This window comes from Stenella coeruleoalba (genome assembly GCF_951394435.1).
Source record: "Stenella coeruleoalba genome assembly, chromosome: 1".
Classification (NCBI taxonomy): Eukaryota; Metazoa; Chordata; class Mammalia; order Artiodactyla; family Delphinidae; genus Stenella; species Stenella coeruleoalba.
Genome location: NC_137169.1, coordinates 162,693,095 through 162,709,461, shown reverse-complemented (window position 1 = coordinate 162,709,461; position 16,367 = coordinate 162,693,095). Strand labels below are relative to the sequence as shown.

General features: G+C 50.9%; 1 protein-coding gene across 3 annotated transcripts; it reads left to right on the top strand.

The window, feature by feature from the left end:
- Window positions 1-2,691: 2,691 nt before the first annotated feature.
- On the top strand, window positions 2,692-16,053 carry FCMR (Fc mu receptor; the record flags this gene model as incomplete). 3 transcript variants are annotated; one of them, XM_079923052.1, is made up of 8 exons in its annotated part: window positions 2,692-2,751; window positions 10,039-10,374; window positions 11,123-11,254; window positions 12,213-12,435; window positions 12,586-12,722; window positions 13,046-13,222; window positions 13,478-13,536; window positions 15,824-16,053. In XM_079923052.1, the coding sequence occupies 8 exons, from the start codon at window positions 2,715-2,717 to the stop codon at window positions 15,998-16,000; spliced, it is 1,278 nt and encodes a 425-aa protein (XP_079779178.1). In that variant the 3' UTR covers window positions 16,001-16,053. The 3 variants fall into 3 exon arrangements, with proteins under 3 accessions (XP_079779178.1, XP_079779180.1, XP_079779179.1); XM_079923053.1 differs by lacking the exons at window positions 10,039-10,374; window positions 11,123-11,254 and having other exon boundaries at window positions 2,715-2,751; XM_079923054.1 differs by lacking the exons at window positions 11,123-11,254; window positions 12,213-12,435; window positions 12,586-12,722 and having other exon boundaries at window positions 10,039-10,371; window positions 13,043-13,222.
- Window positions 16,054-16,367: the final 314 nt, after the last annotated feature.

Below are 16,367 nucleotides of genomic sequence, written 5' to 3'. Positions count from 1 at the left end.
AGGTCAAAGCAGGGTGATGCGATAACCAAGCAGAGCCGTAGGACAACGTCCCCCTTGATGACAAGGGCTAGTCTCCTCGGCGCTCACACTATATTCCAGCCCTAGGTAATGCCTGCCTTCTGCAGCCCTTACAAGAACTTTGTGAGAAATGTTCTCACCCCATCTGTAACAGAGGTAGGATAATAAAACCTCAGCTGTTATGGAGAGTGGATGAATTTACCTGAAGGACTTTACCTGAAGGAATTTACCTGAAGTTCCTGATCTATCTGGTGTTATTTATTCCCTCCACCCGCCGGTCACTGGGCTCTGAATATTTTCCATTGGGTTATCCCTTCTGGCCAAGCCTTGGCACGACATGAGGCCACGGAGTCCCCTGCCTGTCGGGGCGCTGCAGCTCCTCAGAGCTTCTCCTGTGAGTGGGGGCACCAGAGCCTTCCAGCAGCCCTGTCGGTCAGAAAGAAGAAATAGTATAGATGGGCAAAAAAAGGCGAGGGAGAAGAGAGTGAGGATGGCTAACTTTTCCCACTTGGCAATTTAGCCAGGGATCAGCCTTCCCCTGGGGCCACACCCCCAAGACCCGGGGGCAACATCTGAAAGTAGAGACTAGACGGCCCAGGTCTGCGAGCTTTAGTCCCTCAGACTCCAAACATTCACTTCCTCCCTGACCATCCTCAGATCCCACTCTTAAGAGCCCAATGTGATGTTGTTAAGAGTTTTATTTGGGCCACACATGATGTGAAACTCCCTCCTACACACTCTTATCCCACACATCCCTGCACTACCTGGCAGACGCAGCCACAGCTCAGCCGACCCCTCGTCTTCATAGACACATTCACACACACAGCACGTTCACACTCACAGCCACGCACCCACACACTCACAAGCACACACCACACACACACACTCACAACCACACATACATTCACACATCACACACACACATCATTACTCCACACACGCGCTCACACGCTAACATCACACATAACACACTCCCACACCGCTCCTCCCACTGTCACACACTCACACATTCTGGTCACATACCACTCATGCTCACACATCACACACCTCACACTCTCACACCCACAGTCACACACACACACACACACACACACACACACACATTTCATTCATTCATTTATTCTGTCTCCCTCCAAGGCATCCCAGGCCTCGGGCCTGGCAATGCCAGAGCCCAGCTGTGCACCAGCTGCAGGGCTGGGAAGAGGCCTGAGTATAGGGAAGGGTGGAGGCTGACGGAAGACCCCCTAGAGTCACCCACTTGAACCAGAGCCTGGAGGCTGCTCTCGACACCTCGGCGGGGGCGGGGAAGAAATCACAGCTGCAGCTGCTCTGGGCTGGTGGGGACCCAGCGCCCCGCCACCCACACTTCCTCTGCACCTGCTCCGAGCCTCACGCCCCACTTCCACTGCGGATGTTGTCTTCTGTGTTTTGGAGAGCGTGTGACAGACCTGTGTTGTGGGGGCAGGTGGGGCCTCCTGGAAAGGTATGGGGACAGCCAGAGTCCCCTGTGGGCACAGGAGGCTGCAGCGCCTGGAGGTGGGGGCCCTGGGAACCAACCTGTGGACAGGGATGAATCATCCAGGGATGAATGCTGAATCCTCCGATCAGTAGCACCTTCCATGCCTCCGCATGAGGGGCTCTAGAGACACCTGCATGACCATGGCTTCTGCGGGGCCTCAGGCACACTGTGGGAGGGAGGCAGGGCAGGCACCATCCCATTTTATCCGTGGGAGAACTGAGGCCCACGCTAGAAAGTGCCAAGCCAGCAAGAGAATCCAGGGTTCTGACTGGAGCCCAAAGCTCCTTCCGTGATGACTCTCAGTGTCCCGGCCACTGACCCTCACCCTCGACCGTCAGGGGCCTGAAGGGTAGTTCTGCCAGGCTGCTGTGACTCTAGGCAGAGTTGCCGTGTGACCTGTCACACCCTTTCCGGGCATTGCCCTTGTGGTCACTGGACCGTGCCTGGGCCGCCGTGAGAGGGCAGCACCTTAGGGAAAGAGTCGGGGAAGATGAGGGGTGGCTGATCTGAGGGGGGATGAGCTGCAGTTAAGACCCCAGGAATGATGTTCTGTGGGAGAGAATGCCAGTGATCATCTAGTCCCACCTTCATTTCCTAGATAGAGAAATGCAGGCTCAGAGAAAGGTAGTGAATTGCTCAAAATCCACAGCTGGTATTTCCACATAGTAGGTCTCCCAAAGCATGTGTCAAATGAGTTCAAGGGCTACAACCAGCACCTTCTGACTTCAAGCCCAAGCTTCTGTCCATACAGCTGTCCTCAGATGCAGAAAATTGGTAAGGAGGCTCTTTTATCCTGAAGACAGGCATAAGGGGAATGACTGTGGCGCACTTAAAGCGTGGGAGGAGCCCCCAAGGCAGAGAAATAGCAGAACTGGTAGTTTCTAATAGTCTTCAGAAGCTGCCTCGAGGCACTTTGAACCCTGGTGACCCATTCTCACTGAACACAACATGTTTTCTCAGTTCCTGACTTCCTGTTTGGTTTGCTGGTATATTCTTTTTCATCTAAAACTGGTAAGCAAATAAAATAGGTTGTCATTTCCTCATTTTCAAGCCATACTCCTTGTGGGCACCAGAAATCTCTTTCAAGCCTCAAACAGTGAAGGGCTCCTGGGTGAGCAGTGGGTCTCTGTCCCCCTCTCCAGGGGCTCTTGGATGGGACCTTGGTCTGGAAGGAGCCATGGACCTCTGGCTTTGGTCACTTTACTTCCTGCCAGGTAAGTGTTGTGGGGAAACACACTGGACGTTGTATGAGGGCTTAATTGGCCACAGGTAGGGGAGTTGCTGTGCATCTCCAGCTCTGAAGTTTCTGGATGGATTTAGTTGCAAACCGGTACCTAGGGCAGGACATGGATGGAGGTCCTCCCCACTCCCAGTTAGTGCGCCTCCCTCTACTCCAGACACACCTCCTGCTCGCTCAGGAGTTGATTTGTAAGGGCTGAAGATGCCACCTCTCCAGACATATCGGCCTGTTAATATGGAATCTCAAAGCAAGTACCTCCTACGTTCTTTCTGCTTACTTCTACATTCTCTTTCTTTGGATCTCTTTAACGCCTGAATTTTCAAAGTTCCAATGTAAATGAAGTCTCCCTAACCCATTTGGTAGCCCTAATCCATTTCCTGAGCTCCATATCTCAATTTACAGCTGTCTCCTGGGCACTCCCACTTCCATATCCCATCAAGATCAGAAATGCAGCAGGCCTAACACCTAACCTCAAATTCCTCACTGGTCACCACCCAAATCAGCTACTCTCTCTGTCTTAACTATCCCTGATATCAGCTGTAAAATGCCAAAATAGCTTTTTACCACCTCTTCCTATTTATCCCCAACCAGACTTTGACCTAATCAATGGCCAATTCACGTAGTTTCTAGATTCACATTTACAAGGATGAGAAGCCATGGCAGCCCCTACTAGAGACATAACAGAGGGAATGGAAAGGAAGACCACAGGATCACCTCTTAACTATCTCTCCCACTTCCTCCAACCTGATCAGCCTGTAGCTCCAGATCAACCTTCCTTCATCTTGACTGTGATCATAGGATCATCCTTTCCAACAACCTTCCATGGCTCCCACTGCCTACTGAATCGAACTCCTTAAATACAAACTCCTCTCTTTGCCTCCCTTTTTTTTTTTTTTTTGTGGTACGTGGGCCTCTCACTGCTGTGGTCTCTCCCGTTGCGGAGCACAGGCTCCGGACGCGCAAGCTCAGCGACCACGGCTCACGGGCCCAGCCGCTCAGCGACATGTGGGATCTTCCTGGACCGGGGCATGAACCCACGTACCGTGCATCAGCAGGCGGACTCTCAACCACTGCGCCACCAGGGAAGCCCTATAGAGGTTTTTTTGTTTGTTTGTATTTTTGCGGTACGCGGGCCTCTCACTGCTGCGGCCTCTCCCGTTGCGGAGCACAGGCTCCGGACGTGCAGGCTCAGCGGCCATGGCTCACGGGCCCAGCCGCTCCGCGGCATGTGGGACCCTCCCGCACCGGGGCACGAACCCGTGTCCCCTGCATCGGCAGGCAGACTCTCAACCACTGCGCCACCAGGGAAGCCCTTGGCCTCCCCTTTTATACTCTGAGCTTATCATACTCCCCTGTACTTTCCTAACCTCCAGCCAATGGGACGCCTCTTTGAACATGTGCTAGACTTTCCTGCCACCATGCCCTTGCTCATGCCATTCCTGCTGCCGGGAATAGCCTTCCACTCACCTCCACTATTTATGGGTCCTTCAAATCCCATCTCAACCTCCACTTTCTCGTACATGTTCCACAGGTCCCTCTTCTGAACCCCAATAGCTGACCCCGTTCTACCTTGTATTGTAGCTCAGGGTGTGTCCACTTTATTTTATTGATTCAATGGTAAGCTTCTTGGGGGTCAAAGTTGTTTTTTATTCATACTTGCTTTCTTTGTAATGACTGGAGTTCAGAAGAAAGTCAAATCTTTGAATCAAATATTGGAAATCCCTAAAAACCCAAGGGAATGAAGTTTTAATGAAACAGACTCTGTGAGAGGTGGTAGGACATAGGTGATCACAGTGGATGGTTAACTAAACTTAGACCTGAGAGGGAAGAGGGATTGGGTGGACGTGGAAAATGTCTAGGAGTGAAGGGTACCTAAATTGTACCCCTGCAGTCTGTCCTGAGCAATACGACCCTTCTAGCCAGAGGTGTCCTTGCTCTGGGCCTGGTCCTTCTCCACTTGTGCCCATCTCCACAGGGTGAGGCGTTCAAGGCCCCAAAGGATGTGCCTACTCCAAGCCCACACCCACACCCCCTCTTCTAGACCTCAAATTCCCTGTCCAAATGTCTCTGGAACCACCTTCAATGACTGTGTGAGATTCTATCCTGGGTCTTCTGTCCTAGGGTGACCCCTTGGCCTATAAAAGGGTGGCTACAGGTGGCTGTTTGGGAAGGAGATGGATGGAGCTTGTACACGCAAGCTGGGTCATCCCCCATGTATATACCAGCACCATTGTGGAGTGGGCAGGAGCCAGGGATGAGAACAGAAAGGAGAGAGGCCAGAGGATAGAGGCAGGAAACTTGGAGCCATTTTTCCCTGCACAGCCATGTATTAGAGTGGACATCCAAGGAGTGTGTAAATTTGTCAAGATAGGGGGATCATTTATTCAACAGTTTTTTAGCCTGATAATTAACTTTAAAATATTTAGACGTATGATATTTGGGTCTTATTTGTATTTCTGCCCCAGGTCCTGCAAATGTGGGGGTGGTCTTGGTCCCAGAGCCCAGTGCATGAGGCACAGACTATAGGCCACATCGCCTGGGGCCCTAAGTGGAGTTCCGTAATAAAGCAAGGCAGTAGCATAGGGTATACACTTTCAAACTTTTTTTACCTTGACCCATAATAATACATACACTTGATGCTGTGGCCCAGTACACATACGCATACCTAAAATTTATTCTTGATTCTTTAATATGGGGATGACTCTGGGGCTTCAGCACTTGGACAGATGTTGGTGCTATTTTTGGAGATGGGAACAGCTTGTGACGGAACAGGCTTTGGAAGAAAAATCAAGAGGGTTTTGTTTGTTTGTTCTTGCCATTTAAGTCTGGAAAATATCTTATATGTTTGAGTGAAGTGCAAGAGCAGGTGTCAAAAAGGCAAGTTTGGAGCCCAGAGGTAAAGACAAGACTGGAGATCCATATTATGGTGAGATCTATATAGAGTTGGTATTAAAAGCCATGGAAGTAAATGAGCTAGTGTGGGGGGAAGCAAGGAGGACAGAGAAGAGAACAGGCCCAGCGTCAGGTCCAATGCTGATAGAGAAGGGGAAGGAAGGAAGGAAGGAGGAGGAGAACTAAAGTGAACAGATAAGGAGAGATAAGTCAGGAGATTGCAAAGGAACAGTCATTGAGAGTGTAATGTCGGGGAAGCCAGGAGAGGAAAGTATTTCAAGGCAGGAAGGCTCAATTCCACCAAATGCTGCCAGGAGAGCAAGAAAAAAAAGGATAAAGAAGTGACCATCCAACATGGCAACAAGGAAAGTTTTGGTGACCTTGACCGGAGCAGTTTCAGAGGAATACTGGAGCCATAATTCTGACAGATATAGGTGGAAGAGGAATCGGGAGATGGAGGAGTGGATTCAGTGATTTTGAGAAAGTGAACAGAAGAGGGGTGGCAGCTGAAGGGGAGGGGAGAAGTCGACCAAGGGTTTTTCCAGTATGGGCCATATCAGGGCGTGTGTGTAAGCCATGCAATGTTGGAGGAGAAGAACCAGTGAGACAGACAGAGAAAGGGGGTGATTGCAGAAGACATGCTCTAAAGAAGGTGATGGCATGGATTCAGGATAAAGGTGAAAGGACTGGCTTTTGAGAGGAGGGGGACACTCCATCCACAGCGACAGGGCCGAGGGCAGACAGCGGGCCCAGACACACACAGGTTAGTGTGGGCGGAAGTGGGAAGGAGCATAGGATGCTTCCCATCCTTTTAAAAAAATCCACGCTCCATTGGATAAACATAAAACTCTCAGGTCAGCTCCCTTCTTCCAGAGATTCTGCTGTGTCTTGAGTTGATAGGGTCCTCATCGATTTTCCCACCTAGAAAATCACTGCTACACGGAATCCAAAGTCTGTTCCCAGAGCACTGCCACCAGCCAAGGCCTTGGGGGCCTTTACCTTATTTTGCATTATGAAAAAAAGATTTTTTCCATGTTCCAAATTGGATATTTATATCCAACTATATGTTGAGAGTGACTTTTTAAGCTACATATATCCCTTTCCCCTACCATCACCACTGAAAATCAAATCACCAACTTAAAGATTAATGACACTTAGTTAGCAGCCTCTCTAAAATGTCAATATTAAACAGCTTGGTTCCTTTAGATACCTTCTCCCACCCCTTTCTTTTTTCCCCCGAATCATTTGGAAATGTAGTTAAGGGGTCCAGAATTGCAAAAATTCAAGGGCATCTGGGATGCTTATCTAAGAATGCAGATCCACAGGCCCCATCCTAAGCAGATATAATCACATTGCTTAAGGGCAGGACCAGGTTATCTGTATCCTAGCAAGTTCCCCCAAAGGAGTCTTATGCACACTGTGCCTAAGTTCTAAACCTGGAGGTTATAGCTATCTTTTTTTCTACTTGGGAAATCTGCTTTTGGTTAGAAGCTACTATGAACTCCAAGGAGAATGGGATCTGGTCATTTTCATCTCACCCATTAGTGCTTCCTTGGGACCAGAGTTCAGTGTACGCAGCAGCTTTCCTTGTGCTTCATCCATCCAAAGTTTGCACGATAAGGATGTCTTAGTCAGCTCCAGCTGCTGTAACAAAATACCATAGATTGCGTAGCTTAAATAACAGACATTTATTTCTCACAGTCAGGAAACTAGAAGTCCTAGATCAAGGTGCTGGCAGACATGATTCTCTGTGACGGCCCTCTTCCTTGTTTGCAGCCATCTCCCTGTGTGCTCACATGGTCTCTTCTCGTGCACATGGAGAGAACAAGGACACTAATCCCATTATGAGGGCTGCATCCTCATGACCTCATCTAACCCTACTTACCTTCCAAAGGCCCCACCTTGTAATACCATCACTTTGGGGGTTGGAGTTTCAACACATGAATTTTGGGGAGATACAAACATACAGTCCATAACAGAGGACCTGGGCAAGCCAGGGGGTTACCAGCAGCTCATCGCTGAGCAGAGAGGCCACTGGAGGCATCTGCACAGGTGATGACCCCTCTCTGCTCTGTCTTGCGCCTGCCCATTTTACAGCATCTCACCCTTGAGAAAGCAGCAGGCATGCCCTTTTCTGGCTGGGTTGGTCCAAAAATGTTTGCATGTTCATTCTCAGGTGCTGGGCTTTACACACAGGTATGGTCCTTCTGGACATACAGGGGATTCACCTATCCCCTTGGTTGGGTGTTTGTCCTTTGATGGGTCACCCTTCCACTGGCACGTTCCAGTCACAGAGCTACCTCACACGTCTGTTTCCAGGGGATTTAAAGCAGTGTTGGGTTATTCATGAAGGGTTTCCATGTCAGATCATACGTGTCTGGTGGGCCCCTCTTCTCCCCACCACACTTACCAGCTACACTTTCAGATCGTAACATACTCCTGTAAATGTCCCCAGCTAGCCCCTATCTAGCCTCCTCTACCCCCATCTCATGTTCCCATGGTTGTTTCTGTTGTCCATGTTCTTCCCTCTCCCCAGAACATCCTCCTCGACTCTCTCTGCTCATCTAGGAGGCTCCAGCCCCACTTCTTTCCTTGACTCCTTGGAGCTATTCTTTTTTTTTTTTTTTTTTTAAGAGAGAATCTTTTTTTTTTTTAAATTTACTTTGGCTGCATTGGGTCTTCGTTGCTGTGTGTGGGCTTTCTCTAGTTGCGGTGAGTTGGGAGTTACTCTTTGTTGCAGTGCACGGGCTTCTCACTGTGGTGGCTTCTCTTGTTGCGGAGCATGCATTCTAGGTGCATGGGCTTCAGTAGTTGCGGCACACAGTCTCAGTAGTTGTGGTGTACGGGCTTAGTTGCTTGCAGCATGTGGGGTCCTCCCTGATCAGGGCTCGAACCAGTGTCCCCTGCATTGGCAGGTGGATTCTTAACCACTGTACCACCAGGGAAGTCCTAGAGCTATTCTTAATGTTTGCTCTATGGATGAATTTCAGGAAGTTTGTGAACATCCCTCCCCGCCTCGTGAACGTGCCATGTTCTCTCTCCTGTCCCAGCCTTTTTGGGGGTGGTTCTCACTGTCTAGAAGGGTCTCTCCTCCACCCTAGTCCACAGCCCCCTCCCCCCACACACATTTCATCCTCTGAATTGTTTTCCCAGAAATATACAGACACTTACTGGGACCCACTTAGCTGACAATTAATCATACTTGGACTTACTTTCTTCTCCAGCTTAGACCTGCCTTCTCTCAGCCAAAGCATAAGCTTTTTGATGTCAGGGACTCAGAAACCACCCCTTTTATTCCACCCTGCTCCACACCACCCCCAATGCACATACAATGTGCACACACACTCAAATATACCCTTGTTTCCTTCTGTGTTCCCTTCCTCAGTGAAGACAACACCATCATTCTCTGAGTTGCCGTCCACACCCAGTCCTTCAGGTCACAACTTACACATCACGTCTTCCAGAAAGCCTGCGTCAAATTATATCATCCTCTGCAGCAGACTGGATCAGGCGCCCCTGCTTGCTGCTTCCAAGGGGCTCGTGTATCTACGCCGTGGGATTTACTATACTCTGTTGTCACATAGTGGCCGTCCATTTGTATCATTCAATAAATGATTTGTTCTGTGAGGGAGGGATGCCAGGCACCTTATCACATGAAAGGCATTCAACTGATACTTGTTGAATGATTGAATAAAAAAACTGGAGGTGAATGGTTGTTTTGGTTGGTTGGATGGATCTGAGCAAAACAAAACTAGACAGAAAACCTGTTGGAGCCAATTGTACCATGCCTCCCGACACCACCCTGAAGTCACTCAGGGATCATGGGCTGGTTGCGGGGATCACTGTGGCACATTCTCTCCCCCTGGAGTGGGGTAGTGGCTTTGACTGTATTTTCAGGGGGTTGATGTCTGGGTCCATATGGGTTCAGGTTTGGTAACAAGGCTGAGGATTACATTAAGGCTTGGGCTGGGGAGAGACTCAGCCTTGGGCATAGGGCTAGGGCTGGACATAGAGCTGGACCAAGAATATAAATAGGGTTGGGGATGGGAAGAGGCTGAGGATGCAGCCAGGGCTAGAGATCATGAGAGGGCTGAGGCTCAGGGCTGGCTGAGGCTTGGGCTGCTAATGGGGATGGAGTTGGAAGTAGGGATGAGTGTGAGGCTGGGCTGGGGCCTGGGTTGGAAACAGGGATGGAGTTGGAAATAGGGATGAGTGTGAGGCTGGGCTGGGGCCTGGGTTGGAAACAGGGATGGAGTTGGAAATAGGGATGAGTGTGAGGCTGGGCTGGGGCCTGGGTTGGAAACAGGGCTGGAGTTGGGGATGTGGCTGGGGATGGGGCTTCCTCTACATTAACTCCCTCTCCCTGCAGTAGCTGGAGCCCTGAGGGTCATTCCAGAAGTAAAGGTGGAGGGAATGCTGGGAGGATCCGTTGTCATCGAGTGCCCGCTTCCTGAAATGCATGTGAGGATATATCTGTGCCGGACAATTGTTGAGTCTGGAGGATGCGCCACCGTGGTGTCCAACAGGAACTTCGTCAAGAAGGAATTCAAGAATCGAGTCACACTGGAGCTGTGTCCAGACAGGAATCTGTTCCTGGTGGAGATGACAGAGCTGGTCGAGAGTGACAGCGGGGTCTATGCCTGTGGGGCAGGCATGGACACAGACCGGGGCAAGACCCAGCAGGTCACCCTGTCTGTTCACAGTGGTAGGTGCCCCACACGATGGAGGCTCTGGCCACCCAGAAAACGTTTCCACTCAGGAAGGCTGGGACGACAATGGGACTGCAGCAGTCCCCACACTCTTACACTATTCCCATATTAGCAAGTCCAGTAGGAATTGGGATCTGTAGAGTCGAAACCTCATAGAGTCAATGAACTTCACGGTCCACCAAATTTTCTATCCAAACTGTATGAAAGGGACAGGATAGGTGCTCTCCTTGTGTGGTATTTTACTCATCCTACCCAGGGCACGAGGCGAGTGTGGGGTGAGATTGAGGAGGGGCTCTGAGACTGAAGGAAATTGGAAGCAAAAGGACATAATTATTACCATAATTGTCCCGTGAGAGATATCAGGGATAAATATAAAGGAAAGACAATCATTTTTCACAGTTGATGGCCAAATTTGTTACTTTATGATCTGATCCTTTCTTTATTTCTCCCGAATCCTTCCTTTTTTCTTTTCTCCACTGACTTCCTCAGACATACACAGCACTAATTCAACAACCTAGATTCCCAATGGTCTCCGATGGTTTTGCAGGGAATGCCGACGGGGTTAGGGTGAAAGAGGATTTCTGTCAGGGAAGCCCCCAGCCTGGTTATTTTTCTTCTCCCTGCCCTCATCCCCTCACTGCCATCTGCCCTAGCTGAGTCAGCCTCAGCTCATAGCAGCAGTCCCTTCCCCAGGCCTCAGTCTCGTCCTAGAGACCACCAATGGACTCCTCTTGCCTCCGGTAGATTACGGGCCTTTCTGGGAAGAAGAGCCAATGCCTGAGCCTCCAGCATGGTTTAACAGATTTCTCCAAATGCGTATGCCTCTTTGGTTCCAGATGCCCGAACATGCCAGTTCTTTGGAATTCATATCCAAAGGTCAGTTCCCCAAAGGTAGGGTAGGGGAGGTGGGGGAGATTCTATGGCATTGTGAAAATGGAGGAGGGGGTACATGTTCAGCTCGTAGGATGGTTGGCAGAGCAGAGCTGCGTCTCAGATGTGTATTTCCCTGCCTTAGGAGGGGGTACCTCCCTGAGATCTGCATTCCAAGTCTTTCAAGCCCATCCTTCAGCACGTACACTTGGCACTAGTTGCAGAAATGACCCATCACCACCAGGTGGCACCACATGTAATGAAGTTTGTGCTCCATTCACAAAATCTAGCTCTTTTATGAATGACTGCGGGAAACCAAGACTGGGCAGACTTTCCCAGCCAGAGGTCCTCCTGCTTCCTGCTCCCCATAGGGCTGTCTACCATTCGCTGGCATACTGATTTAACAGCTCTATTTTACAATAACAAGATCAATCACGATTATACTAATGATACTTTTACATTTCTATACCATTTTCCTGTCTTAAATGCATTTTGACATGCAATAGTTACATCACATCCTCACATCTGCCCTGTGAGGTAGATACATTAATTGAATATTGTTACACTAAAAGACCGCTGGCCATTGAGAGAGGGATCGTGTAACTGAGCTCATTGTATACTCAAGGCTGTGACTGACAGGTGTGGGATGGGGGAGAATAGACAAGCACATAGATACAACACAAGGCAGAGTGGGAATTGAACTACAAACAAGGTTTTGTCCATGCTTAGAGGAGCGCAAGCTCTTCTGCCTGGGAAGTCACAGAAGACTTTCTGTAGGAAATGGAGTTTGAAGCAAATATAGACAGAACGTACTAGATGCAGATGGCATGCTCAGGAGGCATTTCAGGTGACAAGGACTGTGAGAACAAAGGTAGTCTAGGTAAAAGGGAAGCATGTGTTCTGGAAAGAAATGGTTGGCCCAAGGCTGCTGGAGACTAGAGTTTCTTCCTGCTGTGTTCTGTAGTAACCACACCAGCTCAAAGGACCGAGGCCCCTCCAGCACACCATGCCTCCCCCACCACCTCAATCACCCACCGCCCTCGAGTTTACAGGGCATCTTCAGCAGCAACTGCCCAGCCCACCACCCTCCTGCCATCTGCCACAGCCTCAAAAACCTCAGCACAGGAGGAACTGCTCAGGCTCCAGACGGCCAGCTACAACCACCAAACCAGGCTTCACAGGCAGAGGTAAGAGGCCTGCACCGTCCAGGGTGAGAATTCTGTTAACAAAGGGACAAACTTGTGAGCTACCTCCAAAAAAGTTGGCTACTTGCGTGCTGCCTTAACCCCCTCCCTTCCTGACCTCTCCCTTCTCTCTCCCCCTCCTTCCCTCCTCAGTTCACTCAACCAGGGCCCAGGCCCTGTGTCTGGGATGGAAGACCAAGGCTTCTACATCCTGACCCCCACCATCCTGGGTCTCATCCTGCTGGCACTTCTGGGGCTGGTGGCGAAGAGGGTCATTCAGAGGAGGAAAGGTGAGGGCGCCAGGCTAAGTTTCCGAGAGCCGAGCTTCCCCAAATCCCAGCGCATTCAGATCCCTCTGACCTCCCGGGGACACTCAGGCGCTTTAGATGAGCAGCCTGGGGTGTGGGGAACGTGGCACGGGGCTCAATGGTCTGGAAATGGGGGCGGGGAGGAGCGCGGCCTGGGCCCTTTGGTCTTCAGTAAGCACCCACACGTCAGACATTGCCAAACACCAGGCAAACAGACAGCCTTTAGTTTTCTAAGACTGGGAGGGGGTGCCCATGGGCCTCTGACGCCCTCTTCCTCTCTCCTTCCCTGTGGCTTTACCGAGAAGCTCTCTCCAGACGGGTCCGCCGACTGGCCGTGAGGATGCGCGCCCTGGAGGCCTCACAGCGGCCCCTGTCACAGCGGCCACGCGTGTCACAGCGGCCACGCGTGTCGCAGCGGCCACGCACCCAAAACAACGTCTACAGCGCCTGCCCTCGGCGCCCTCGGGGGGTGGACGCTGCTGGTGAGCAGGCGGGCAGGTGGGGGAGAGCGGGACAGGTCGCGGGGAGAGGGAGGCGGGCTGGGGGAGAGCGGGACGGGCCGGGCGTGCGAGCTGGAGCAGACACTGCGCGGCGCGGAGGTTGAGCCAGAAAAACCCGCCATCAGAACAGCCGCGTGCAGCGCGGCCGGCTCCTCCTTCCCCGGGTTTCCGGCAGAGCTGCGGGTGGGGTTGGATCCTCGGCCCCGCCCTCATGTCGGCCCTCCCGGTTCCTATTAGGTGAAGGGGCGGCACCTCTCCCATGCCCCGGAGCATTGGCGCCCCCAGCCCCGCCGCAGGTAAGCTCCGCCCCGCCCCCTGATTGGCAGCTGCGGCCCTAATGGGCGGCCCCAGACCTGAGCTTGGACCCGAGCGCAGTCGGTGGAGCTTCGGCTTAGCTGGGGGGCGGGGGCTTTCGCAGCGGCTCCCCGGGCCCTGAGTCTGGGAACTGGTATCAGTTTCCTCCTTTGATGGTGTCAGTAGGCGACTACGCAACAATTGTGGTAGACTTAGTTACACGGCTTTTAGCCAAGCATTTCTCATGGGATAAATGGGAGCTTAGTAGAGGATGATAGATGGTACCTCTACAAATACGTGAAGGGCTTTCACGTGGAAAAGATTCGATTTCTAGGAGATCTTAAGGGGGTGGAAGTTACCCAGTTTCACCTTAATATGAGGAAGTACTTTCTAGTAAGCCCTCGAAGATGAGAGGAGGTTGTTTACCCATCACTGAAGGCAGTTAAGCCTGGCCTAGAGACGTAGATAAGATTCAACACTTTGGATGAAGAAGATTCCTCTTGAAATCTAGGTTTGGACATAGGGAACTCATCTTTCTTTCTTTTTTTTTCTTCTCATCTTTCTATTGAAGAAAAAATCTGCCATTTGGCAGATGTGTGAAAAACCTTTAAACTATTCATTCGTGTTTGTTTTCCCAAATTTCTCATTTTGTTCTCTAAAGCAGCCTACCATAGCCGAAACATTATTACTTCAGGAACCAGTAAAAACTAAGTGTGGCAAGTGTCCCTGATTTAATTAGGGGGTAGGCTAAGCTAGTGCAGTAAACCCTAAACCACGGCCCACAACATGGAAGCCTCCTGGCAGGTAGCCAGGAGGAGGTGGCCTGAGCCATGGGGTCATCCAGGGACTCAAATGCCTTCTGCCTGTTGCTGCACCACCCCCTGGAGTCTTGCCGCTTCCATCCTTCCGTGGTCAATGCTCAATCACCAGCACCATGTCTGCATCCCAGCGCATGGGAGGAAGAAAGAGAAAGTCGCTTTATTAAGACCATGACCCTGAAATTTCACACATCACTTCTCCCTGCATCCCACTGGGCACAGTTTAGTCACGTGGTCACACCTGCCTTCAAGGGAGGCTGAATAATGTATCCCTGGCTCGGTAACCGTGCCTTGCTACAAGGGGGAGAGTGATGCCCGGCAACAAGCAACAGCTCTGCCCCCATCATGCCCAGCTTCTTGAGCTTGCCCTCAGCCCTGCTGGAGAAGGTTCACAGTAGCTTAGGTAGGTCCAGCGGTGCCCATCTATTCTACACTTACCTCAGCCCTTTTCTCTGGAACTGCTCTGTGACCACACATGCCCTCACCTGGCCCAGTACCTTGCTCAAATTTTACCCTTCCTCCCTGCTTGAAACTCACATTCCCACTATCAGGGATAAAAATCTTGATGGAGCAAGTTGACAACAAGGTGCCTATGATTAATGACTGAGTATTTTAAGCCTTCACAGGGAGTGACGTTTTAAAATTTTTTAAGCCAAATGAATCTCAAATGATGAACTGTAACAGGCAGTGGGAGATATATTTTTGAAGCAAGCTGCTGCTCAGCTTGTACTTGGTAAAGTACAGAAAGTAACAGCTCCTTTCAGTGAGCACCTACTCAGTGCCTACTGTGTTCAGGGGGCTGAACTTCTGGTTCTCAGCGCTTGTGTCAAAAATGTGTGACTTTCCCTACTGCAGCCTTCCTGGGTGGATGTTACAATAGTTGTGCCGTGTTAGAGTCATGGCATAGCCCTGCCCTCCGAGAACTGATCCGTCCTGAAGGCAGATGGTCCTGAACTTTCTTTCTGGGGAAGCGGAGTTCCACATGGCCTGCCACCTTCCTCTGCTTCACCAGCCGGCTCCTTCCTGGAATGCACTGTCATGTCACGTCACAAGCTCTCCATGGAATAAAAGCCCTATGGAGGTGCAGAGGATGACTCATGCTACTTCTGATAACTCCCTGAGAAGATGCATATTTATTCCACAAGTCACATCATCTAATCCCAGAGGGGAAACTCCTCCAGCAGCTGGTTCTCCTTCAGACCCGTGCTTAGTCACATGATTTTAGTCTGAGCCCCGTTTAAGGCATTTCCTGTCACATTAGATCTAAGTGTTTTCCAGTTATTTGGGGTTGAGACGCCACCCTGAAAATCCCCAGGGCTGAGCCACCTGATGGAGCTCAACCACCTCTGTGTTTTGCCTTCTAGAAGACAGCAACCACATGCATGCTTCCCCCCCACCCCACCCCATTGCCTGCTGTCGATGCTACAATCACCCTACCCAGATCCAGTGATGCTTCTCCGGTTGTTCCCAGGTGTCGGAAACTCCCTGGCTCCATGCCCCATCTGTGAAGATCAGCTGTGAATATGTGAGCTTCTACCACCAGCCTGCTGCCAAGATGGAGGACACGCATTCCGATGACTACGTCAATATTCCCTGCCTGACTCAGCTCTCCAGCTGTCCCCCTGGGCCCAGACCTTGGTGCCAATGAGTCTTGTCTCTATGCTGGTTTCCAACACCCACTCCATCCATTTTCAGAACCCTCATTACTCCCACGTCCCACCTCGAGTCTCATCCCTGTCTGTTTGCCCTGAGCAGTGCTCAGTCTCCCCTCCCCCAGCTCTTCCTGGACACTTTTGCAGCCCCCTGTGGTTTTCAGGTGGGCTCCGGGAATGCAGAGCATTTGTCCTGATGCCACTTGCTTCCTTTCCAAGCCATGCAACAGGCTGTGGGATTTGCAGAGTGTCTTTGATCACGCGGTCTTTGCTGCCCTGGATCTAGACCACATGGACTGGAGCCTAGGCATAGCTGTTGCTTTGAAAGCCCTTCTCGGTCTTGGGTTTCCCACCAGTAGAAGG